The 27,372-nt window shown below is 41.6% G+C and overlaps 1 protein-coding gene across 2 annotated transcripts in view; it reads right to left on the reverse strand.

The window, feature by feature from the left end:
• Window positions 1–27,372, reverse strand: part of LOC142216737 (putative E3 ubiquitin-protein ligase HERC6) — a 40,017-nt gene that overhangs the window by 7,121 nt on the left and 5,524 nt on the right. The window contains exons 4-17 of one of the 2 annotated variants that reach the window (XM_075284780.1): window positions 25,915–26,142; window positions 25,741–25,832; window positions 22,087–22,214; window positions 20,077–20,207; window positions 19,137–19,213; window positions 17,840–17,958; window positions 15,657–15,716; window positions 12,036–12,132; window positions 9,277–9,466; window positions 7,323–7,459; window positions 5,180–5,290; window positions 3,907–4,014; window positions 1,909–2,079; window positions 1,020–1,163 (exon numbers count right to left, since the gene is read on the reverse strand). In XM_075284780.1, coding sequence (XP_075140881.1) covers window positions 1,020–1,163; window positions 1,909–2,079; window positions 3,907–4,014; window positions 5,180–5,290; window positions 7,323–7,459; window positions 9,277–9,466; window positions 12,036–12,132; window positions 15,657–15,716; window positions 17,840–17,958; window positions 19,137–19,213; window positions 20,077–20,207; window positions 22,087–22,214; window positions 25,741–25,832; window positions 25,915–26,142 — 1,793 coding nt within the window. Of the gene's footprint in view, window positions 1–1,019; window positions 1,164–1,908; window positions 2,080–3,906; window positions 4,015–5,179; window positions 5,291–7,322; window positions 7,460–9,276; window positions 9,467–12,035; window positions 12,133–15,656; window positions 15,717–17,839; window positions 17,959–19,136; window positions 19,214–20,076; window positions 20,208–22,086; window positions 22,215–25,740; window positions 25,836–25,914; window positions 26,143–27,372 lie in introns of both variants that reach the window. The other variant, XM_075284773.1, reaches the window with a different exon arrangement.

Consider the following 27,372-nt stretch of genomic DNA (forward strand, 5'->3'; position numbering starts at 1 on the left):
AGTGAAGCAAGTCTCTCTGTGTTTATGTGCACCTTTCCCCTTTGGTCGGCGTCGGGGTATTTCACATCCACCTCTAGTGCCAGCTATTGCGCTGCTCTGTGTCAGTATACTTAAGGCCGGGGCCCCATGGGCCAGAAACGCCATGGGAAAAATTGCGGTGTTTTACAGTATCTGCAAAGTGGTTTTGGAAATTGCAGCATGTCAATTATATCTATGGAAACATCGGCAGCGTACCCATAGATATAATGATAACAGAAAGTCCGCGGAGGAAAACTCTGTGAACTTTCTGTTCAAAGCGCTGCAGGAAGAACCGCAATGTGTTCCCACCGCGGTTGCTTCTGCAGCACTTTAGCGTGGTGTTTCCGGCCCCTGGGACCTTAACCTAATAGTGCTATGATCATCTATTAGTATAACAATGTTGTTAGATATACTATACCTGTAGAGGGAGTGAAAGTTTTGTTTTTTGGGTTGTTTTTTTTTTAGCAAGCCACCCTTGTTCTTTGGCGTGACAGGAATCTGTTCTCCTGCATTCAGAGTGCAGATATTAATCTCTGCTTACTGTCCATCTGATGGATCCTGGCTCACTATTTCCACATACATTTGCTCACTCTTTTGCTGTCCTCATCGTGGTGCCAAATGCATATTTTCCCTCTCTTGCTGTCCTCATGGGAAATCAGCTCATGGAGTAGAAGTCAGAAGCAGTTTGTTACTGGCACACTTCTAAAGTTTGGACCACACCCCAAAGCTCAGAGAGAAATACAAGTTGGGGTTCAGGCAGAATGGGGCAAACTTTGCCTGAATAAACAATGATGCAGTGCTAATAAAATGATCTTCCAATGATCTCTACATGACTTTCCTGAAGTCATCAAAATTCAAGTACCCTTTAAATGGATCTGAGACAATGGGAACCAAGGGTGATGCTATTTCTGAGAAACTTTATTTATAAAGGTATTGTAGGAATCCATCTCTAAATATAAACATCAATATGACAAACCAAATTTACTAACAAAAAAACTTACATGACTTGGAAACCACAGTGGTAGCAGCGGATCAGAGCAAGTGAATAGCCCATAGTCGGGTTGTACCATCTTTTCAGCTACTAAAAGGAAGAATTCTCTCATGGTTGCTTGGGAAACGGTTGTAGTGTCACCTTGAAATTCCACCTTGAAGAGAATGTAGTTATTATAATGTTAAGGCAATATGTGCACATTGCACAAAGAAGATGTGTTTACAGCCAAAAGGAAAATACATCCATCTGAGTATGCAATGGCGTACGTACCGCCATAGCAGATGTAACAGCTGCTACGGGGCCCGCAACTTTTTTTTTTTTTTTTTACTCCAGAAGGTAACAGGCCTTATTTATTTACTGATTCCCATTCCTGCTCACAGCCACCTCTGCTTCCTATTCTGTGCTACTGGGCATCCCGTGTGTCTCAGTGACCTGTTATAGGATGCACTGGGCCCCCTGTAGGTCACTGGCATAACCCATGTCTGTGATGGTCGAATGGTCGAAAACAGCAGGGAGTGGTGCCAGAGCCCAGGAGAGCCCAAAAGACCCCAGAGTATAATAATATTTCATGGGCAGTGTACCCCCAAATATCAGGTTCTGAAGAACCTAACATTTTTGCAATATTTTGACCATAGGGGCCACTATGGGACATAATACTGTGTGGAAGGGCCACTATGGGACATAATACTATGTGGAGGGGCCGCTATGGAACATTATAAGCTATAGGCAATCTAACGGCGTACTAGACCCTTCTTTCAATTGTACAGTTTTCCCCCCAAAAAATTATCTTTTCGCTCTAATATTGTAATCACTGACATACAGTATATCATCATTGCTTTCACACATTTCATTCTAATCCAATAATTCCTATGTGAGCTATAAAATAAACCAGTAGTTACCACGAGTTCCTTTTGTAGGTCGCAGTCTTCCACCATGCTTAACTTTTTCAATGCATCTTCCAGTAGATGTTGATGTCTAAGTTTTAGATGTAAGAAAGGTATCCTGGGATTTTCACTGCTCCCCTGCAATCGATTCATCACAAGCGCTTGGCTGGCCTGTACTTTTGCTTCCTAGGAAGTCAATTTAGTAATTGAGATATAGTAAATGAGCTCACTCTGAAGAAAACACAATATGAGGGAGGGTTCACACCAGCGCCCGGTCTCCGCTTTCAGGTTTCCGTCTTCTGCCCGAGAAACTGGACAGGAGACGGAAACCGGCAGTCAGTTTTCAAACCCATTCGTTTGAATGGGTTTGCAAAGTATCCGCCCGTCAGCGTCTTCTGCCTCTCCGTGGCCAAAGGGTCTTTTTAATTGAAAACAGTCAGATATGCAGGACTTTGTGTCCGGTTAAAAAAAAAAGAGCGCTTTCGCTACGGAGACCAAAAGACGCTCATGGGTGGACAATGACTGTCGGGTTTAGGTCTCATGTTGGCAGAAGATGGAAACCCACAAAGCGGAGACTGGGCGCAGATGTGAACCCGCTCTTACTTGTATCATGTTTGACAGGTTTCCAGACATTTATGATCTGTCGTGATGAAATGTCATAAATTTGTGATAGATGAGGGTCCCACCCTATTGAGTTACATAAATTCTATATGATATTTTTTTGTATATGATTTTTTTTTGCAAATCACACACCCTTTTATCTCTCTATAAGGTTCTAATCAAATCACATACAATATTATATGGTGTGTGTTGGAATGAAAATCCGAGCCCTATACTGTGGTACATGACAGATACATGACTATTGTAACCCAATGATATTCAACAACCTCTCAATGTAATTGGCACATAAGGGGTGAATTTTGTATACTTCTGACAACATACTTCTATCTCTAACTTCTGTCAAGGGTATAAGTTATATTGGTGTTATCCATATAGAGTGGCAAAGAGTTTGTAAGCTCCAAATTATATATGATATACCGGTATATGATGATATATGATATAAATGACCCACATGTGAGGGTTTCACTCTTTGGGAGGATGGAGAAGAAATTACAGAGGAAGGCAGAGGACTTAATGGAGTTTCAGACATCTAAACTCAATACCTGTATGAGCTAACCATGGACATCTTCAATTACAACATTGACTGATATATCTACTATTTTGTAGGTTTACCTATATCTACTTTCCATGGAGACTTCAATAAATTTCCAGTTGTTTATAAGAAACTGTACCATCCTCTAGCAATGCCTTTTGCTAGAGGAGGAATAATCGGACCAGTCGGCCACTTGTAGATATAACCGTAAAGAACCAAAAGGACCGCGCTCAAAGGTCAATAAATTTATTGGGAAAAGACTGGAGTGCACAACACAGACTCACCGTGTTTCGGGCTTACATGCCCTTTATCAAGTGCATAAACTGACACGCATTTCACCATGGATGGCTTCGTCAGGTCTCCTGACGAAGCCATCCATGGTGAAATGCGTGTCAGTTTATGCACTTGATAAAGGGCATGTAAGCCCGAAACACGGTGAGTCTGTGTTGTGCACTCCAGTCTTTTCCCAATAAATTTATTGACCTGTGAGCGCGGTCCTTTTGGTTCTTTACGGTTTTCCCACACCTGGTCCATTCCTATTGGTGTTCTTGTGACGTGCTGCTCCCTCCACCTAGTCATCAATCTTTTAAACGTAACTGTGAACGGGATCACAGTCACATTAGGTGAGAGGCCAATCAGGTCTATCTGTCACTTGTGGTTTTCTACAAATTACCACAGAATATTTATGATTATCTACACTATGAGTGTGCTCGGTGTCTACTTTTTGTTCTACTTGTAGATATAAATCACACAATCAACCTAAGAATATTATATTACACAGGGATATAGTACCTATTCTGCCATGTTAAATTCTAATTATTCACTTTATTCTATTTATAAAAAAAAAAAAATCAACTTACATTCTTCTTCATTAAAGCATCATTGTCCAAATACTGAATTTTGTTGGCAAATGTGAAGATAAATGGATACCGACAATATATTGCAGGTAGTGTGGTACCATCAGTTTCCTGGGAAACCATCACAGAGAAAATCATTTTTGGAGAATAATAGTTCACCACTAAATAAACATTTTTGAATCATGAAAAATTCTGTCTACAAAGTTGACTTCTGGTGTAATGTAGCAATTATAGTCCCAATAGACGTCTATAGAAGTGGCTGCATGGACAGAGTAGCCAAATAAACCTCTATGCATCATGCTCTAACACATGCTTACTATTTCCAAATAGAACATGGGAAGAATATGCAAATCTGTTTTCCATGATGTGTATAGGAAGACAGTGCCTCAGTCATGCAGCCCCATAGAGGGCTCTACCTTTAAATGGTGGTCTCTCCCTAAGGAGTGACGATATCCCCTTAACCCTGTCTAGAAGCCTTTCACCTCTGCCAAGTTAGTCTTCTCTGCGCCGGGCTGAAGAGATCCATTCAGATCGAAACAGCTGTCCTCGGCTGAGAGACTGTACTTGGTAAAATCCCAACATCATTGCATTGCAGCAAAGGCCTCTGGGAAGGTCGGGCATGATGTTAAAGGGGGCGCCCTCTATTGGGCTGCATGACTGAGGCACTGTCTTCCTAATTACATCATGGAAGACGGATTTGCATATTCTTCCCATGTTTCTTTGCACAGTGGAGCGTAAAATGGCTTAATAAGACTCCACACACCTAAATGGTGGTTTCTCCCTTAGGCTTAGTTCACACGTAAATTACTTTTGGCTTATTTTGGACCTTGGCCCGCTTTTTGTGGAGCTTTTTTGTGTAAAAACCGCTGCCAACAAGGCCAGGCGGTTTTCCCATCCCTTAAAAGAGAACGGGCCGCAAAAAATGTTTTTTTGTTTTTTTTACTGCACGTTTTTTTGTAAAAAACCGTAATGCGTTTTTATGCAAAAAAAGCACAGTAAAAAACACGCGTTTTGCGCTTCCCATTCACTTCTATTGCTTTCTTCAGGCGGAAAACGCTTGAAGAAAGGTCATGTCTCTTCTTTTTTCGCCTAGCGTAAAAAACGCAAACCCTCTACATAGACTATCATTGTATGATGTGGAATCCGCTGTCAAAATCCGCCTCCATGTCCCCATGTGAACTAGCCCTAAGGAGTGACAATATCCCCTTAACTTAACTTAATTTCCAAATACCAATAAGGCTAAACTGTATAGTGCAATGTGAAATCATTTACTCACTGTTTGTTTCTGATAGATCCGCCAGTTGTTAAGGTCACCAGGAATAAAGATGGAGATTTCAGGCATGCAGAAGTAGTTTATTGGTACTTTATAACCAGATTTCATGTTTGCCTGCATCAAAAAGATGTATACCATTGCCACGAGTGTATAAAGTCCTGCACATAGCCATGCAGTTTACTTTTACAAACATTTGTGAAAATTGGGTCATTCTACGGATCTCACTGAATTCCAAGGTGGTATTATTGCAGGAAGCCACCACTGCAACAAGTCAGTTCATGAAATGTCTTCTAATCAGTGGCGTAACTACCATGGTAGCAGGGGTAGCAGCTGCCAAAGGGCCCGGGGCATTAGGGGCCCGGCGACAGCCACTACCCCGTTTCATTTTTTTTTACCTTAATAGGCCGTTACCAACTGGAGATACTTCAGCCAGTAACAGACCCCAGGGTCGGCGTTGGTGGGGGGGCGGGGGGCGCAAACTGGGCAATTTCCCAGGGTCCCCACACCCTCAGGGGCCCCATACTTTCCCTACCATAAGGAGAAGATTGGCAGCAGAGAAATCATCTGCAGATGCAGGGGCTGCTGATCGCTTCTTGTAAAGTTTCCTGCACACAGCAGCTTCCTGTGTCGCCCCTCCCCCTCCTCAGCATCGGAGTGTGAGAGGAGAAGTCGATGTAGCTGCTCTCTTCACTGCCAGACAGCTGCACAGAAGTTTCCTCCATGTCCTGGGCACCCAGCCATTCAGCCACATGTAAGTATATTTTTGGGTAAAATATGTATAAATGTGTATATGTGTTTACATTATGTGTCTTACATACTGTATGAGTCCTATATGTGTGTAGATAGGTGTGTGTACTGTATATGTTGTATATGACTATCTATCTGTTTTTGCTTCTATACATGTCTACCATTATGTGGTGCTTAGGCCCGGTTCACATCTGTGCTCAGGTTTCCATTCGTGGAGTCTGCTTGGGGACCCCCCAAATGGAAACCTATACGTATTAAAAAGAGGTTACTCTCAGGGTCTCCAATTATTATACTCTGGGGTCTGAAAAGACCCCAGAGTATAATAATTGTTCATGGGTGTTCATTATGGGGCATAATACTGTGTGCAAGGGCCACTATGGGGCATAATAGAGCGCGCAGGAATGCAGCGAGGGGGTCAAGGTCTTTGGTGTCACTCAGGAAGGGGGGTCCCCATGTCAAAACTTCGCCACGGGGCCCCGCCATTCCTAGTTACGCCACTGCTTCTAATATAGACATTCCACTATCAACTGTGACTGGTATTATTAAAAAGTGGAAGTGTTGTAGAACCACAGTAAGTTCTAATGATAAGAACGCTCTCCTGATTCAACAACTACAGAGTCTCAAACGTCCTCTGGAGTTTACATCAGCAAACTTGGTATCACCCAGCACAATACCAAGTTTCAGATGCAGTGGTGTGAAGAGCGCTACCAATGGATCGGTGTAAACATGTTCTGTGGAGTGACAAATCACACTTCCCTATCTCACTATCTGATAGACGAGGCTGGGTTTGGCCATTCTATAAGAACATTACCTACCTGACTGCAACTGTAAAGTTTGGAGGAGGAGGGATAATGCTGTTGGGTTGATTTTCAGGGGTTGACCTACGTCCCTTAGTTCCAATGATGGGAAATCACAATTCTTCAGCGTACCAAGTCATTTTGGATATTTATATGATTCTAACCTTGTGGGAACAGTTTGGGGAATGCCATTTTCTGTTCCAGCATGATTGTTCCCCAGTACATAAAGCAAGGGCCATAAAGGATGGTTGGGCAAGTTTGATGTGTAAGAATTTGACTGGCCTACATAAAGTCCTGACCTCAATCCCACCGAACACCAATGCATAATGTGCATCACCCTTCTTCACCATCACTGAGACCATTTAGACTTCCACTTAGACCGTGGTTGCACATTTGGCACTTGAGTGTACCAGTTAGACATCACTACGTTAGCTTGTGTCTCTTCACTACATTTGTCTAGTAGGGGGCAGGAAATATAAAGATTAAGGTAAATTACATTATGAATGGTCCATATATGCTTAACTGGCTAAAGTTAAAGCAAAAACTATCAAAAGCAGTATTACAAGGGGGGCCACAGAGATACCAACCCAGAGCACACTCACCTTATAAAGCTTCTTCAGTACTTCTAGTATATGTTTAATAGAATCCTTATTATTCATCACAGACAATACCAAGGCAACTTTAAACATTTGGATTTGCTTTGTCAGAGAAGGTTCAGGCAAAGATGACCATAATGTTTCTGTAAAATAACAAACAGTGATATTATTCCTTCAGCTCATTTTAGGCATTTTTTTAAACCCTTCTCCAAACAAAATGTGTAGTTATTGGTATACCATCTTTAGATTGCCATAGCTTTCTGATAATAGCCAAAAATAGTGTCACAAAGGGGAATATTGATGGGCAAAGTACCTCTTTGTTCTAAGGGCTCTCAATATCCATATCCTACCAATATAAGCTCCTGATGAATTTATGACCATTTATACAAAAGCTTCATCATGTTATTCAACACATGCAACAAGGAAGAAGAATTGGTAGTCTGAAGTGAAAAATAAAATGCCCAAAACTAAAATGTAAAATAAAATATGTCTAATTTAGTTACAAAGAGAATTAAGCTCTACTGTACTAGACTACCAAGCTTTCTCAAGCTATCAATCCATTTACTGTATGACAAAGTATCCAAAATTGAATATAATTAAGAGGTTTTCCAAAATAAAGGACTAAGCTACAGTATAGAGCACAGTTGCTCATATGGATGAGGCTTTATATATGTGTACATAAAGAAGGAGGCGCTTCACAGGCCCTTCATTAACAGAATTGGTAGGAGACTGAGAGGTCGGACTCCCACCAAATAAACATTGTTGCTCCATCTCAAAAACAGTCTTGCAACTAGCCCCTCCGGGCTGTATATAAGCATAAAAGCAGATAGGCGTGGCACAAACAGCTGCATGGCTGCATGGGTTAATGTCAACTCTATCTTTGTTCTCAACAGTTGAATAAAATGGTGAAGCAGGAAGCCTTCAGGTTCCTCCTCCACCATTCAGGCTGATATTAGTGATACCTGCTGCTCAGTGCAGCCCTACTGCATCAAACTGGAGACAAAATGAGGATAGCTTTAGAGAGCTCAGTGGGAATGGGGCTTGGTAAGTATTGTTTTTTAATTTGGCACAACTACTGCATGATGTCAATGGGGGATAGAATTATATTGTCTGTGAGAGGACCACTGGGGAGCACTACTATGGTCATACTCTCCCCCATTGGCCCCCTACTCCTTGCTCACATACATTTGGTGTGCTTGGAAGAAGTAGGAAACAGACATAAGAGAGCATGACTGCAAGATCAAACTGCACTAGATTGGTTTATTGTCTGCTAGCATGGTGATCTTCATAAAAGAGTTAAACAAAAAATAGTATTAAAAAATTGGTAGCAACACTGTTTGCTAAATTGTCACATATTAGATGCATTGAGCAATATGGAAAAATGGTTGTAAAAGATGGACATAACCCCTTAGGCTGCAGTCCTATGGTGAGTTGTTTTTAGGAGGAGGAATTTGAGTCAGTTTCCTGAACAATTTATTTATTTTTTTATGTAGATTGTGAGCCCCATATAGGGATCACAATGTACTTTTTTTTTTCCTTTCAGTATGTCTTTGTTGAATGGGAGGAAATCCACACAAACACAGGGAGGACATACAAACTCCTTGCAGATGTAGTTCATGGCAGTATTTGAACCCAGGACTCCAGTGCTGTAAGGTTGCAGTGCTAACCACTGAGCCACCATGTTGCCCCAGTTTCCTGACCAAATTCCTGACCAAAAAACTCCGTATGAACGCAGCCTTAAAGGACTTGTTCAAACTACAAAGCTCTATATCCAAAGCTAGCAACTCCTACGATTAGCTCACTCCAACAGGACTAGCTGGAGAAAATTCCACCGATATCAATTAATGAAGTCATTCGCCAACACCCTCAAGGGTCAGTTGTTTTACAGGAAGCCAATTTATATAGCTATATTTTTTGGCATGTGGGAAGAAACCCACACACACTGAGAGAACATACATACCCAATATTTTTTGAGCATTTGAGTGAAGATTATTGATGGCCTGTGCCAAATTAGCTGCTAATGGTATGCAGATGCTGGCATCGTACATTATAGGGCATTCTGGGATCAACAGAAATACAGATAGGGCCTCAAACAGATTTGGAAGACTTTCAGTTGCTGGAATCAGTTCATTTTTCAAACTTGAGCATATCTGGGAGGAAGCAAGAAATATATATTAGTATCTGTCTGCACACTATCCCCCGATTCATATCTGCGTTTGGGATTCTGTTCAGGGAGTCCACTTGGGAACTTCCTTGAACAGTAACCTATATGCATTAAAAAGTGGTTATCTAAGAAACCACACAGATCTCATAAACTATAATGGGGTCTGTGTGGTTTCTGCACGAATGATGCAGAGAGAAAAATACTGCAAGCAGCACATTTCTCTCTCCATGTTTCGTACGGAAACCGAGCGGAAACCAAACAGACCCCATTATAGTTTATGGGTTCTGTGTGGTTTCTTAGATAACCGCTTTTTAATGCTTTATAGGTTTCCACTTGGGTAGTCCCCGAGTGGATTCCCCGAACAGAATACCGAACGCAGATGTGAACAAGGCCTTAGACCAGGGGTAGGGAACCTTCGGCTCTCCAGCTGCTGTAAAACTACAACTCCCAACATGCTCCATTCACTTCCATGGGAGTTCCAAGAACAGAAAAGCAAGTATGCATGCTGGGAGTTGTAGTTTTGCAACAGCTAGAGAGCCAAGGTTCCCTACCCTTGCCTTAGACCAGGGGTAGGGAACGTACGGCTCTCCAGCTGTTGCAAAACTACAACTCCCAGAATGCATGCTTGCTCTGTTGTTCCAGGAACTCCCATGGAAGTGAATGGAGCATGTTGGGAGTTGTAGTTTCACAGAAGCTGGAGAGCCGAAGGTTCCCTACCCCTGCCTTAGACCCTTATCTAGACTAACTTCACAGTGGGATGAACACTCACATCTCGGGTAATATCACAGTAAGAGTGTATCTAAAATACAACTTTTATTAAGATAGATACAAAATAAAAAAGGCTTCAAAGTAAATTGACTATAGTCACAAAATTATAGATAGAAACTGGGACGGTGTATATAGCCTGTATAGATGAATGAATCAATAGGCTCCAAAACAGCCACACCCACCCTGCTTTCCCAGATACATACTGTATATACTTGTTCACTAAAATCTCAGAGATCTATTGCCGTTTTTCTGGGAGATGATCACTGACTAAACAATTCAGAAAAACATGGAGGCTGTTCAATGCCCCCTTGAAATAGAAAGATCGCTATTTCACTTTCCCAGTTATTTATTGGCATAGGCTGCAAAAGGACCCTCAAGGTTACTGGGGGTCCATAAGGCGCTAGGAAATTGTATATAGTCTCTATAACTGCATATGTAATACTATAAGCCTTATATAACACCTAAAACACAGAGGAACAACCACTATACAGTCATGTGGTTATGATAGCAAGTCCCCTATTCAGATATAGCAGGGATATGCTGAAACTACAATCGCCTAAAGAGCCCAGTGTGTCATGGCAGCTCACTCATTACATCTATGCGTTTTCCCCATTACAACTAATGGGATCATCAGAGGAGTAAATACATGAGTGGTACTACGGGAACAAAATAATAATTATGCAGTGAGAACTGCAGTTCCTGTGACCCTGATGGTGGGTCACGTGAACTTTGGCTTTCATCATAGTACCGTGACCCACCATCAGAGTCACGCAAACAGTTCTCACTGCATATTTATTATCTTGTTCCTGTAGCACCACAGGGTGTCTTTTTTTTTTGCGGGGCCAGGTGTACTGTTCCATTAAACAATTTTGGGGAATGTCTATTGCTTTGATCACTTTTTATTCAAATTTTAATACAGGCAAAACAATGAAAAATTGGCGGTTTGGCACTTTTGACTTTTTTTCCCACTACGGTATTTACCGTATGGGAAAAATATTTTTATAGATTTGTAGAGTGGGCAATTTCGGACACAGGGATACCTAATATGTAGGTGTTTCACAGTGTTTAAGTACTTTTATATGTGTTCACAGGATAGGGGGGTGATCTGAATTTTTAATACTTCTAAACATTTTTTTTTTACTTTTTTAAAAAAAATTTTTTGCATTTGTTAGACCCCTAGGGGTCTTGAACCCCAGGGTGTCTGATCACTAATGCAATGCAGTACAATGCTAATGTATTGCGAAATATGCTTTGCGAAATACCAGGGCTTCTATTGCAGGCTACATAGAGTAGCCTGCAATAGAACAAATTGAATGACAGGTACGGGAGCTTTTCACAAGGCTTCCAGCTGTCATAGCGATGTGACGCTGGCCACGGAGCTTACTCCGAGTGCCGTCAATCACTGGGAAAATGGTGGCATCCTCGCGCCATCGGGAAAATGGTGCCTCAGTCAGCCTTGACTGAGGTACCAGAGGGGTTTGTGCCGCAATGGGTGCAAGCATTGATCGCATAAAACAGCTATATAAAACAGAAGACACCCGGTGGTTATGGCGGCCACCCAGCTCCCGAGCGGCCACCATCTTTAAATACCCGGCATCCACTGTACTAGTATGGCGGATGTCGGGAAGGGGTTAAAGAATTTGATCAAAATGTTATCAACCAATCTTATCTTCATGCATTTTTATACAGTAGGAATTAGCAATGCAGTTGCAGGTATTGCAACTTTGTGTTCTTTAGTCTCTATTAAATAAAAAAAAAGGTATAGCTCTTAGAGAAAAATGACTTACATTGTCAGCAATCCACTTGTTTTGGCACAATTTTGTAAACAGTTCATTTGCAAAATGAAGATCCACTATTGGAATAGATGGGGCACATGAAGAAGGACTGAGGGGAATAATACAGAAGGAAAAAATTATTATCATTATAACAGAAAGGTCAATTGATATACTGTAAGTCTTTTATAAGCTATAGTTCAAACACAAGGAAGCTGATCCCCAGCAGAATACACAAAAATATTTTGGTGCACAGGGGCGACCCCGCCGGGAGGAGGGGGTGGAGCGGAGGGGTGTGGCAAAGTGCAGGGGCGGGGCTTAGCGCCGTTCGCCGGCAGAGAGCAGGCACGGAGACGACCTGCTCTCTGCCTGAGCGTGAGAGGAGGCTGCTGGAGCAGCGCTGCTCCAGTGGCCTCCCCAAACCACCGCTCGGTGCTAAGCCAGTCCAGGATAGCTTGTCCTGGACTAGCTTAGGTAACCAAAAATGCCGCCCTCCCTGAGACCCTGGCATAGCGCCGCCTGAAGCGCTCGCTTCAGGTCGCCTCATGGGAGGTGCGGCGCTGATGGTGCATATAAAATCCACCATATCACCTCCAGTGGAAGAGCTGCACGCAACTGCTCATTCACACACAAATAATGAATTAGACTTTTGTTCGACCAAATTTATGAGATGAGACAAAAGTAGAGCTTTTTGGGAAAAGACATCAACATAGAGTTTGCAGGAAAAAAAGAGGCCTTCAAAGAAAAGAACACGGTCCCTACAGTCAAACACGGCGGAGGTTCCCTGATGTTTTGGAGTTGCTTTGCTGCCTCTGGCACTGGACTGCTTGACCATGTGCATGGCATTATTAAGTCTGAAGACTACCAACAAATTTTGCAGCATAATGTAGGGCCCAGTGTGAGAAAGCTGGGTCTCCCTCAGAGGTCATGGGTCTTCCAGCAGGACAATGACCCAAAACACTTCAAAAGGCACTAGAAAATGGTTTGAGAGAAAGCACTGGAGACTTCTAAAGTGGCCAGCAATGAGTCCAGACCTGAATCCCATAGAGCACCTGTGGAGAGATCTCTTGATGGCAGTTTGGAGAAGGCACCCTTCACATCTCAGGGACCTGGAGCAGTTTGCCAAAGAAGAATGGTCTAAAATTCCAGCAGAGCATTGTAAGAAACTCATTGATGGTAACCGGAAGCGGTTGTTCGCAGTTATTTTGTCTAAAGGTTGTGCTACCAAGTATTAGGCTGAGGGTGCCAATACTTTTGTCCGGCCCATTTTTGGAGTTTTGTGTAAAATGATCAATGATTTGACTTTTTTTCATTCTTTTTTTGTGTTTTTTCATTGCAAGCAAAATAAATGAAGATATTAATACCAAAGAGTTTGTGCTTGCAATCATTTTCTGGAAGAAAATAAGTATTATCTGACAGAATTGCAGGGGTGTCAATACTTTTGGCCAACACTGTATATTGGCAAGAAAAATAACAGGGATGAGATGGGTTATATATATATATATATATATATATATATATATATATATATATATATATATATATTCCAATGTTTTAAATTGAGCTTTGAAAGGAATGCGATCAGTACTAAACGACTAGTAGTCATGATGGATAGAATATAAGAGTATAAAAACAAGTCCAAACATATCCATAGCTCCCAGCATTTTGGACTGTCGAAGAGGGAAACAAATGTTGGTAGTTTAGTTGGGTAAAAGTTTCACATTTGTTTTGATAAGTATATGCTTTAAGAAGTTTTTTACAAACATATTAGCACATACAATATCTGAACATAGAAATTTTAAGGTCTATATTGCACCAAAGTATGACATATTATATAAGTTGGATACTAATATACAGATATGCAGGGTCAGACTGGGGTGACTAGGGCCCACCAGTGGGATTATTTCCAGGGGCCCACCCTACTGCCATATGTAATATCGCCCGTCCAGTTTTTGCCATTATACACGTTTAAAGTGCATTTTCACGCACAATACAGTGTGCAAAACAGCTATGGCTACACTACTACTTCCTTCATGCAACCAAAGATCACAGTGTCCCTTTGGGACTCTTTCACATTAGTGAATGGAGCCGCATTGGGTCCCTCAGGTTGCAATGTGACTCCATTCACTAACATGAGTGAAAGAATCACAGGGCGACATCTTTGGTTGTATGACAGAAGTTATAGTGTAGAGATAGCCTTATGCTAGGTTCACAACAGCGGCAAGCTCTCCGTCATACAGGTCCACAATGGGACCAGAATGACGGAGAGGTGGACTATTAAAATGGCGGTTACACACAGACAGTGGCAGACCTCATTAACATAATGAGGTCCGCCAGGTGTCAGCCATTTTCAGGCAGATAAGGGTATGTTCACACATCAGTATGCCATCCGTCCGTTTGAATTCAGTTTGACACTTCAAAATGGACTGAGGCACATACTGATTGTATACTGACACCTTTTTATGCTGATAGCAAACGCTCTCCGTCCCCTAGAGGACAGATAAGGGGATTAAAAGTAGCAATTGTAACCAGAGTAGAGATCAGTATGTGTACTACATGGACTACAATGGGGTCCGCCCAGTTTCCGCCTGCAGGACTTTTCCCTCCACTTATTTTAAGCCGAATTGAGGATGGAGTCCCCAAACAGTCACCCAAAACTAGTGTGACCGCAGCTTTAATCTGTCACACACTATATGGACAAAAGTATTGAGCCACTTCTTTTACTAATTGAATTCAGGTGTTTTATTCAGTTCCAAGGCTACAGGTATATACCATCAATCATCTGTCTTTAGAACAAGACAAAGTGTTCTAAGATCTTTATGCCATGAGTTTCCATGGCAAAGCAGCTGCATGCAAGTTATCACCAAGCATAATACCAGATGGCAGATGAAGTGTTGTAATGGACCCGTGCAGTGATAAATCAACTTCTCTATCTGACAATCTGATGAGCTTGGTGAATGCCAGGAGAACATTACTTGACTTCATTATGCCAACTGTACCTGTACATGTGTTTCTAAATCCACAGGCACATTTGTCATAGTTAAGTAATGTTCTGCTGGTATTCACCAAGCATCCAGTTCTAAATGAATGTAATAAAAGTTTGTGTAGGTATAATGTGTTCCAATACAGTGTCCACATAGTGTATAATGAAAAAGGCTCATGGCTGTTGTTTTCTGGGATTCACATACGTATCGCTAGCATAGATCATCAATATGTGATTGATTGAGTCTGACACCAAAACTCCCTATTGAATCACTGTTTGAAGAATGTATGACATGAGGATAAGTACTGCAGCTTCATAACTGAATACCCAACACGGTGCCATAAAATACACAGAAGCTGTAAATGGTATCACACCTCAGCCCCATTTACTAGAATGGAACTGAGCTGCTGCTGTACCGTGTGACCAATGAATGTGATGTCTCCAGCACAGGAAAGAGGCCACTGTGTCTGTGAGTGCCACAGTCTTTTAAACAGCTGATCCATAGGGTCCCAGTTGGTGGACCCCCATCAATCACATAATTGATGACTTTTCCCAAGGATAGGACACCAATATGTAAATCCTGGCAAACCCCTTTAAACATTACTTTAACATTGTTACAAAGAAAATAATAGAAAAAAAAAAAATTTCCTTACCGATTCTGCAAAAAACTTGCAGTTAGACAAGCAGATGATGAAAATATCTTGGTTATTTCTCTGCAAAAGAGAAAACATTTTTTATCTAAGCATGTTATTTCTTATTAACTAATGTTATTCAGAAATGTCTAGAAATATGTAGGCGATTACCCATCATATATCATTGCTTATTCATGTAAAGTGCAGCTCTCAGAATTGGGAACTCAAAATGTATAATGGATGGCAACTCTAGTTCATCCCTTCATCCCTTTTTTTTTTTTTAGCCAAACCTAATGATGACTACAGAAGGAGTGGGAAATATCTAGGAAGTATTTATACTTCTGCTCAATCCACTCTTGGCTTTGGCTAAAAACTGTGCAACAAAAAAGCTGCACTTCTGTAACATGAGGCCTCAGTCTGTAACATGAGGCCTACATGCCGGAAACGCCGCAATTTGCCCACAGCAGAAATGCCACGCCACGGCATTCCCGTAGATATAATTGTAACAGAAAGTCAGTGGAGGAAAACTCCACAAACTTTCTGTTGAAAGTGCTGCAGGAAAATCCACAATGCGTTGCCGACACGGTTTTTGTCCCGTGGGGCCTTAGCCTAAAAGGGTTATCTGGGATTTAAGTATTGACAATCTATGCTAAAGATGGGTCATCAATATCAGAGGTTGATCGTCCAGCATTTTGCATCCTCACTGGTCAAAAGTTCAAAGAGGCAGTTGCACTTAAGTGAGTACCACTTTCAATTTATAGGCTAGTGACATCATGTTCATCAGTCAAAAGGCCTATTTGCAGCTCAGACATGTTGAAAGTAATGGAACTGAACAGCAATACCAAGTATAGCCACTATACAATGTACTATAATGTGCTTGGTAAGGGTCAGTTCACACGTGAACTGCCCGCGCGGGTTTTGACACCGCGTCTCTCTCTTGTCAAAACCCGCCTGCCGCGACCATCGCGGTCGCGGCTTTCCCCTCCGCTGTCGGCTCAAATGAATGAGCCGACATAGGAGGGAGCTGCCGGGGGCGAAAGCCGCGCGGCTTCCGCCTGAAGAAAGGGCGTGTACTTTCTTTTCTCCGCTAGCGGCAGCCCGCCGCTAGGAGAAAAAAAAAGCCCGGTGGTCTACATAGACCACCATTGTAAAGGGGCGGATTTTGAAGCGAAATCCGCTGTCAAAATCCGCCCCTTTGCCTACGTGTGAACTAGCCCTAAGCAGTGAAGAAGAAGCAGCTCTTCAAACAACTGGTAGGTGGGTGTGCCAGTTGTAGAATCCCACCGATATGATATTGATGAACTATTACAAAAATAGGTCATCAGTATTATACTATGTCAAAACCATTTGATTTGTAAGGAGTAGTTGACATAATACACCTACCTTAAGGGATTACTATTGTTAATTATTTGACCGTTCGGTTAACTAATTATCGTAGGACAGAAATGAGACAACTTTAATAAGAATTTATTCACATGACAGGCTTTTACGGCTGTGTTATAGAGAAAGTAATGGATCTATTTACGCAACTGTGATGGATCTATTAAATAATAGAACATATCAGTTGTCACGCCATTTTCATAGATTCCTCAATAGACTCCAATGTGTGAAGGATCCGTGAAATTGGATTACACAAGTACACAACGTGTTATCGGAATAAGCACTAATAGATCCAAAATGACACCACTAAATCTGCTTACAAAATCATTTTGTTTATTTCCTAAGAAATGTGATGCAGACATGTACTTTCACATACATATAGCTCACTATAATAGTATTATTGGACACTGTGTTAATAAATTAACCATTATTTAACCATTTCACGACTGGGGACGTCTTGTGACTTCGCATTCTATCAGTTTTCTGCTAAACATGAACATAGCATTATGGGGTAAACAGCTGGCCCTGGTGCCTGATGGAGATGCCCTATGTAAGGAGACTAGTATTATAGTTGACATGTTAATTGGAGACCCTTTTAGTGATTTTGCTTTGCGGCCCAGTTTAATTTACTCCATTGTTCCTAATATTACATTATATTAAAGCCTGAGTGCAAATTCTTTCAGCTTTTGCCCAAGCAGAATTCTTTCAGGCTTCACAAATGTCATGGATGAAACCCATCAGTAAAGGAAGCTGCACCTTATCCAAACATCGATAATAATTTACTTATTACAAGAAACAATATAGTAACATTGTCCATTAAAGACCTTTTTGCATCCTGGCGCTCTGGTTTTCCAGGTTTCGTTTCTATCCACTTCTTTACCACCTTGTTGTCTATTCTGCAGATTTTTTGTAGCTTATCAGTCATTAGAGAAATATTATGAGTCTAAAAGACAAAATATGACCATTAAGTTAGACATTTTACAGTACATCAATAGCTAAAGCAAAAGAAATTATTATTATTCTGCCGCCACAATCTATAGCCATAGATTTGTTGTGGAATTAATCCAATGCATTACAAATGGTGTAATCTGTAGCATAGTGAGCACATTGAAAACTTAAAATCTGCACAGATTTTTTTCACTATGTGTGGACAAGATTTCAAAATCCTTGTACATACTGTATATTTTGTAATGGAATATCCCCACTGAAAATGTATAGCAGCTCCACCACCTCTGAACGTGGCCTGGTCATCGCTTTGAAAAAATAAAAAAACTGTTTTCCCCACAGACAACTATTCTATTGCCATTGCAATGCTGGTTTGTTTACTGTCTGTTGTTCTGATCTGTCAGAGAGGAGATCCAACGCTTTTCAGCAGCTCTCTGTGCAGTGCACATCCACAAACAGGCTGCTCCATACAACGTGCAGCACAGTACAGCTCCCATTCACTTAAATGGCAGCTAAACTGCAATAGCACTACCAAGCCACAAATAAAGTGTATGAAGCTGTCCATTTATGGCTCCATACCAGTGGTAGGGAACGTACGGCTCTCCAGCTGTTGCAAAACTACAACTCCCAGCATGCATACTTGCTCTGCTGTTCTTCGAACTCCCATGGAAGTGAATGGAACATGTTGGGAGTTGTAGTTTCACAGCAGCTGGAGAGCCGAAGGTTCCCTACCCCTGCTCCATACACTATGCCCAAAATAGCTGATCCATGCAGTACCTAGTGTTCGACTCCCACCGATCTAAGAAAAGTCAGCTGTCCTAATGATTGGACATTTATGTTTGGTCTTACATATACCAAAGGAAAATGATAAACTAAAATTTTTTTAAATTATTATTATTAAAGGGGTTATTCAAGTGTATCTTATAGTATCATTTATAGTACAGCAGTAGTGCAGAGATCAAACAACTCATGATCTTTTTCACTAGAAAACAAGGCGCTCCTTGTCAGGCCAGGAACAATTTCCCTTTCATGATCAGCCAGAACATTAGAAATTTCATCAGATTCTAACAAATGATTTACCGAGCCATAAATTGTTCATTGGTGGTCTTTTACTCATCATGTCTATAAGGCTCACCTTCAAATTAGTCTAAGACACTATCAAGCTAAACATCAAACCTGTGCTTGTGGAGAGGAGGTTGCGAAGCTGACATTGTTTCCAGCAAAGATCTGCTTTAAATGAATATCCTTGAGGTCTAGATAAACAAAGACTACATTAGTAAACCTTCATTCACACCTTTAATGCATTTGTGGAAAATTTGCAGTTAATTATTTCTACTATGTTTATTAACTCCCTTAATGCATAAAAACTATTTATTTTTATTTTTTTTTATAAATTCATATGTTATGGTTCAATCAAATTTTATTTAAAATTTTGAAATATATATAACATTGAGTAACAAAAGAAACATGAGAATTAGTTGTTCGAACCATAATGAAGTATAGTTTGATAGACGTGTGGAGAGGGAGAGGATTTTGTAATAATTCTTGGGGCCTGCAAGAAATTGACATTTTCTGAGTCATACTATACGATTTCAACCATTGTCCTGTGAGGTTAGTGACTGGATATAACCACGTAGTTGGAAGTAAGCAAACCACCTATTAGTGTGAACAGGCCAGCAAGTACTGAGAAATCAATATTTTATAAAATGTGTTGTGAAGGACACATTAACCCTTTAAATGCCTTTAAATGTGACCAAGGCATAAAATCACTAGTGCAGTCATGTTACGTAAAATCATCACCCCATGACAAGAGCATGAAGGCAGTTTTGCAATAAATTGGACTGGTGATCAAACACATAGGGTTCAAGTCATCTAGGGGTCTATAAATAGAAGTATTAAAAATATTTTAAAAAAAAGTTTAAAAAATATTAATATATATTTCATGTGTGTGTCATGGTCTGAACATAGGTCTAAAGTTCCAAAGATAACTATATTCCTCAATAATGCTGCAATGTTTTTGCAAATTTTGTAAATTTCAGACAAACAAACATAACTGTGAAACTTCAGCCTCAGTACTCAACAAAATACATGCACCCTTGAATTGAAAACATTTTACCTTTTGAAGTGAACAGATCGTTGGCAGATGCCAGGGGCATTTCTGATGGATGATCATCCAATTTCATTTTCGGCCCATGACCAAATGATACAATTTTATTGGAAGTGAAAACATACAGAAGTGTGTGATAGCTGGAAACAAAAATAGTACCATTCAACAGGATTGCGGTTTTGGAAATTGCAGCTTATCAATTATACATACAGAAATGCCAGTGTTTTCCTTATAGCCATAGTTGAAGCCAGTGGCGTAACTACTGTGGTAGCAGTGGTAGCAGCTGCCACAGGGCCCGGGACATTAGGGGCCTGGCGACAGCCGCTACCGCTGCATTTTTTTTTCCTTTAATAGGCCGTTACCGGCTGGAGTTACTCCAGCCGGTAACAGACCCTATATACTTACCGATCCTGGCAGGGGCTGGGATCGGTAAGTGACGGTGCGGGCCCCACAAGCACTATTATACTCGGGGGTCTTTTCGGACCCCTAAGTATAATGATCGGAGGCCTGGGAGAGGTAAGATAACATAAAAAACTGTGTTACTTACCTCTCCAGGCTCCGGGCCTACTTCGGCTTACTTGCGTGACGTCATATGAACCGCGACGCAGGGCCCCGGTCACATGACGTCCCGGGAGATGGCCAACAGCGACTGAGAATGCAGCGGAGCCAGGAGATAGGTAAGTAACAGTAGTTTGTTATATTTGTATCCCTCTGGGTCTCCGATTATTATACTCTGGGGTCTGAAAAGACCCCAGAGTATAATAATTGTTCATGTGTGTCCACAATGGGACATAATACTGTGTACTGGGGCCAGTATGGGGACATAATACTGTGTACCAGGGTCAGTATGGGGACATAATACTGTGTACCAGGGTCAGTATGGGGACATAATACTGTGTACCAGGGTCAGTATGGGGACATAATACTGTGTACTGGGGCCAGTATGGGGACATAATACTGTGTACCAGGGTCAGTATGGGGACATAATACTGTGTACTGGGGCCAGTATGGGGACATAATACTGTGTACCGGGGTCAGTATGGGGACATAATACTGTGTATTGGGGCCAGTATGGGGATTTAATACTGTGTACTGGGGCCAGTATGAGGACATAATACTGTGTACTGGGGCCACTATGGGGACATTATACTGTGTACTGGGGCCAGTATGGGGACATAATACTGTGTACTGGGGCCAGTATGGGGACATAATACTGTGTATTGGGGCCAATATGGGGATTTAATACTGTGTACTGGGGCCAGTATGGGGACATAATACTGTGTACTGGGGCCAGTATGGGGACATAATACTGTGTATTGGGGCCAGTATGGGGACATAATACTGTGTACTGGGGCCAGTATGGGGACATAATACTGTGTATTGGGGCCAGTATGGGGATTTAATACTGTGTACTGGGGCCAGTATGGGGACATAATACTGTGTACTGGGGCCAGTATGGGGACATAATACTGTGTATTGGGGCCAGTATGGGGACATAATACTGTGTATTGGGGCCAGTATGGGGACATAATACTGTGTACTGTGGACAGTATGGGGACATAATACTGTGTACTGGGGCCACTTTGGGACATAATACTGTGTGCAGGGGCCAATTTGGGGTATTATATTGTGCGCAGAAATGTGCGCGGAGGGGGGGGGGGGGGCGCGGCGGCGGCGGTAGGGGTCAGTTGGTCGAGGTCTTCAGCATCGGATGGGGGGGTCCCATGTCAAAAGTTCACCACGGGGCCCCGCCATTCCTAGTTACGGCACTGGTTGAAGCAGAAAGTCCACAGAGAACTTTATGTGAAAAGCACTGCGGGAAAAAGCGCAATGCAATGCCATGGTTTTTCCAACAGCGCTTTTATGCTGTGGCCTTCCAACAGATAATACTAGTGGCACAACTTTTTCTTTTCTTTCAAAGAGAGATAATTTGCATGACTTTTTCCCAGGGAGCATTGCATGGCCTATACAACTCCTTTAAGTTAGACAACCTTGGATCATACACATTTTATTGCTTACCTTCCACAAGCTATCTGTGAAACCTGTCCTTCAAAATCTTCTATCTTCTGAGGCACTGAAGTATGGGTAACAGAACTTTTCCCTAGCTGACCTTGTGTGCCATCTCCAAAAGTGTAGACAGTGCCCTCCTGCCACAAAGTTAAAAAGTCATCAAATTAGTATTCTTGTTTCTGTGATGTAAAATAATCTATTTCCAGCTACAAATTACACCAATGAGCAGAATCACATGTACCATATTTAATAAAATTAATAACCCCCTTCTCCTCATAAATTAAAGGAGCGGCTTGTGGGTAAGGGTATTCTTTAAAATATATATATATATATGGGCAGCACGGTAGCCTTGCAGCGCTGGAGTCCTAGGTTCAAATCCTGCCAAGGGCAACATCTGCAAGGAGTTTGTATGTTCTCCCCGTGTTTGCGTGGGTTTCCTCCGGGTACTCCGGTTTCCCCCCACACACCAAAGACATGCTGATAGGGAATGTAGATTGTGAGCCCTATATGGGACAGTGACTGACAATATCTGTAAAGCGCTGCGGAATATGATGGCGCTATACAAGTAAGCATAATAAATGCTGTCACAAACAGAGCATACTGTTTCTTATTGTCAATACCCTAAGTAAAGGCAAAGCAAAGGAACAGCTTATCCTCAACCTTAAAGGGGTATTCCCACCTCACATACTCAGCAGTCTTCACTCTTGTAAAATCTTCTTTCTTCCTGGTTTCTTGCATCATTTGGTGGGCGGGGTTTCACATGCACCCTGCCGTTTAGCTCCGCCCCCAAATCCACGTGTAGCTCCGCCCACCCACATTGGACTATGAAGTACAGGCAGCAGCAACTCCATTCTGTATTACATACAGAGACTGCCTGTCTCTGCCATAATGAACACAACTGAATTAGCTAGCCTGATAACTGGGAGAACAGAAGAAATGAAAGCAGCTCCTCTCCCCTATCTGAATGCAGGACCTAGGTCATATGGTGTAGACAAAGGAATAGCTAGATACACAGGCTCGCTCCCTGCACTTAGCCCCTCCTCCCTCCCCCTGAGAGCAGCAGATACATCATTTGACTCAGGAGCAGCTAAGTCAGGGCTGTGGCCAGAAAAAATTGAATAAAGTAAGATAGTGGACAGACAAAGCAGTTTTGCTGAAGCAATGTATTTAGGAAAAGACTTACATCCACATTAACAAGCATTATAGATAGGATCCTTGTGATGGGACAACCCCTTTAATTTATCTTCAATTAATCTTTAGCCCACATTTATTATAGAGTTAACTCAAGTATTTGCCATAAAATCTGACTTTTTAAAAGTTGCATTGAAATATCACATTTGTCCAACATTTGGTGACTTTTCACTTTCCTTGTCAAATTTGAAAACTGTAATGAGAAATATGTTGCATATCTATATCTTGTTATAAAAGGTGTATCATGCTTCTGTGCAAAAAGTTTTCAAAAAAATGTATTTTATTTTATATCTTTCCAACTATTCTCTCAGTTGAACAGGTGGAAAATACACTGGTCTAACCCCTGGTTCACATTAGCATTTGTATTCCGGCTGGAAGGAGTCCGCATGGACACCCCCCAAACGGAATACAAGCGCAATTGCAAGCACTGTGCTGTAAAAGCACACGGACCCCATAGACTATAAGGGGATCCATGTGCTTGCCGCACACTGTCCGCATGAATCATTCATGAAGGCAGTGCGTGGCAAGCACACGGACCCCATCACAGCGCTTGCAATTGCGCTTGTATTCCGTTCAGGGGGTCTCCATGCAGACTCCTTATAGACGGAATACATACACAGATGTGAACCGGGCTTTAGTAAAACTAGGCATAAAGGGCAGTGGATTATAGGTTCAACATGCTACCAAACCAGTTTGGTTTAGGGCTACCTCCAAGGGCATTGTCCAAGCAGACTCAGACACAGTTTTCTCCTTTTAACCCCCATATGGGCCATAGGAAACAAAAATGTATTGCACAAGCCAGAGGCCATACGAACATCTATATATATCTATAACAGGTATTCCAGCATATAACTGTAACATCTTTTCCTGTTTGGGTCTCTACGCCACGCTGCAGTGCAGGAAGTGTGTTCAATTTTGATTCCTCACTTTTGGTTCTTGTTGCTTTGTCCGAACACTGTTCTATTTCCTCATCTCTAAATTGATTTTTCCAACACCCCCATCTCTTACACCTTGTTTCCATCTGAGCCTCAAATAGTTCATCTTAGCCTTACCTGTGTAATTGACAGCCTATCTGCCAATCAAGTCTGGGGCAGGTTCTGGACTTCCTATAAACAGTCCTAACCATGTTTGCTGGCTATTATGACTCTTTCTTTGCTAAGCTGTTCTCTTTGCTATTGTTTTGTATTTACTGACTTCTGACCTTTGGCTTTTCTTGATACTATACTTTTGGATTATGATTTGGTACTGATTTGTCTTTCTGGCTTTGACCCTTGGCTTGCTTATTTCTCTTCTGCGTTGTGTTCTCTTGGCCGCATTCTCTGTTTACGCTTATTTAGAGAAGGGACTGTCGCCCAACTTTCCATGTTATTAGGACAGTTGAGGCAAGTAGATAGGGACAGGGGCTTGGTGAAGTTTAGGGATTGGTCAAATTTAGGACCCACTGTCTCTGTCTTTCCCTTCCTCCCAGGTTTCAGCAGAAGCACTGGGGAATTACTCAGCTGGCAATTCCCTTACAAAAATAATAACATACATGCATACAACAGATCATGAACAAACTAATGAACACATTACCCAGCCAAATTTTGATTAAAAAAGCAGGCTTAAATAAATACAGGCAGACAAGTATTGGCAGGAGGAAGTTTAGTAGGTGAGGACACAAATTCTTAAAGAGGTAGCCAAGCAGCTACGTCTGCTGGGAATGGTAATATGCTGGAGAGCACTGGCATTATCATAGGCCATAAATTATTGGAATATTACCATTGCTGGATTGAAGTTCGATATCTGTAATCAGCTAGATTCATGACATTTTGAAAAAGCTATCATGTGATGACATTAGTGAGAATGAGCAAGTGAAACTAAAAATGAAGACAGTAGAAGTATATAAAACTGTTATCCTGCTTAGAACTTTATATTGTCTTTAGCTGACTTGTATGATCAGTATATTCACTTGAAGAGGAGCTTTCACCACCAAAAATTCCAGGTCTTTGCATCCTTCCATTGGTGTCATTCCACTAATTCTGGTATTGTTGGAATTTTTTCTCCATGGGTCAACCATTCCTGAGTAATCAGTGCTGATAGTTTCAGCACCCAAAATGCTAATTATAGGCTAATCCAGGATGTCTGCTACGGCCAAAGACTACTCACATGACAGTAGAGAGCAGAATTAGCATATTGGATGCTTAAACTTACAGCACTGATTATTCAGGAACAGTGGGCGCAAGGCAAAAAATTCCAACTGTGCCAGAATTAGTGGAGAGGTTGCTGTTGAAGGATGCAAAAAGTTAGAGATGGTAAAAGTGGTGAAAGGTACTCATTAAATTGTTCTTAATCTACTAATTGCATAATACTCTTGAAGAATTCAAAGTCCTTGGAGTACAATATGTAAACTCTATTTTTTTTTATTATATCAGGTAATTTAGTAACTATTCTCATATTGGTCACATCTAGTACTGTATAAAATGTTATATTTACCTTGCTTAACACAGCCGTGTGTTCATCTCCACAACTGATATAGATAATGCCTTTATCTCTCAAAGAACTTACTGCATATGGTTTGAATACACCTGCTTAATTAAAAAAAAAGTTATTCTTCCTTGTAACTATATTTGGTTATGGATAACTATAATGTCCATAAGCACAATTTACCTTTTAGAGGATCACTCTGAAGTCCTATTTGTCCAGCATTATTCTTTCCCCATCCAAACACAATTCCTAACATTGACAGAGCAAAACTCTGAGAGCCACCCGCAGAGACTTGTACCAGAGGAACTCCTTTTAGAGACTTTACAAGTTGAGGGTTGGCCTGGTTAGGTGTCTGTTTGCCCAGCCCAAGTTGTCCAACATCATTCACTCCCCATGAAAAAACACTGCTATCTGAAAAAGAATGCCAAAATACATTTAAGAACCTGATGCCCTACAGCAAAGTATAATTCCATATAAAAAGAGGAAGCAACACAGATGGCGTCCTTCTAGTTGCTATGGGACCCATGGAGAAAAGCAGTACCCAGATTGGATCCATCACCGTATGTAATGTCCAAAGTGAAGGGTGAGGGCCCACTTTGATCTTTTGCTGTGGTATTCTCTCTTCTAAACGGAATATTCAATAATACATGGGCCTCATAGGGACAGATAGTCAGGGCCCCTAAACTACCTATGATATAAATTAACCTCCACCTTGTATGCTGACATTTGGTAGCTACCTGTGGCAAGTTTTATAGATTATACTTTTCATGTGCAATGACCACTGCTTTTGAAATAAAGGAGAAAAATATAAACGTCATGACACTTCCTAATTTCAATAAATATATTTAGTTAGTCCTGTTGAGAGAAGGACCAGCTATACAAATGTGTACTTAAGTTAAAAAGGATACCATAGTTATAACCAGATTTACCCATTGTTGCCTTACGTAGAATGGTATTAATTTAGCATAAAAAAAACATAATCATTTCCATACAATGACCAGTGGGCAGTGGGTTGGTGGATGGCCACAAGAGAGATTGGGCCCCTAATTTAAATGACACCCTAACAGTAGTACCAGTGGCGTAACTAGGAATGGTGCGTCTCCGTGGCGAACTTTTGACCCCATAGTGGCCCCTGCACACAGTATTATAGCCCATAGTGGACACCCATAAACAATTATTATACTCTGGGGTCTTTTCAGACCCCAGAGTATAATAATTGGAGACTCGGGGGAATAAAAACATAAAAAATTACTGTTACTTATCTGTCCCCCTGCTCCTACGCTGTTTCTCCGCTGCTGTCCTTGTTCTATGACGTCGGACGTTACATGACCTGGGAAGCAGGCCAGGTTCATGTGACGTCAGACAAGAAGGAAGGAGGCCTGGCAGGATCGTGGAGAGGTAAGTAACTGTGTTTGTTACGTTCCCTTACCTCTCCTGGTCTGCCGATCATTATACTCGGGGGTCTGCAAAGACCCTGAGTATAATGATAGCAGCAGTAGCGGCTGTCACCGGGCCCCTAATGTCCCGGGCCCTGTGGCAGCTGCCTCCGCTGCTATGGCGGTAGTTACGCCCCTTAGTAGTACCACCTTTACTGCTCTGTCTCTACATATGCCCTTGTTTCAAATCTGCATGCAGGATTCT

Source organism: Leptodactylus fuscus, chromosome 1 (assembly GCF_031893055.1).
Source record: "Leptodactylus fuscus isolate aLepFus1 chromosome 1, aLepFus1.hap2, whole genome shotgun sequence".
NCBI lineage: Eukaryota > Metazoa > Chordata > Amphibia > Anura > Leptodactylidae > Leptodactylus > Leptodactylus fuscus.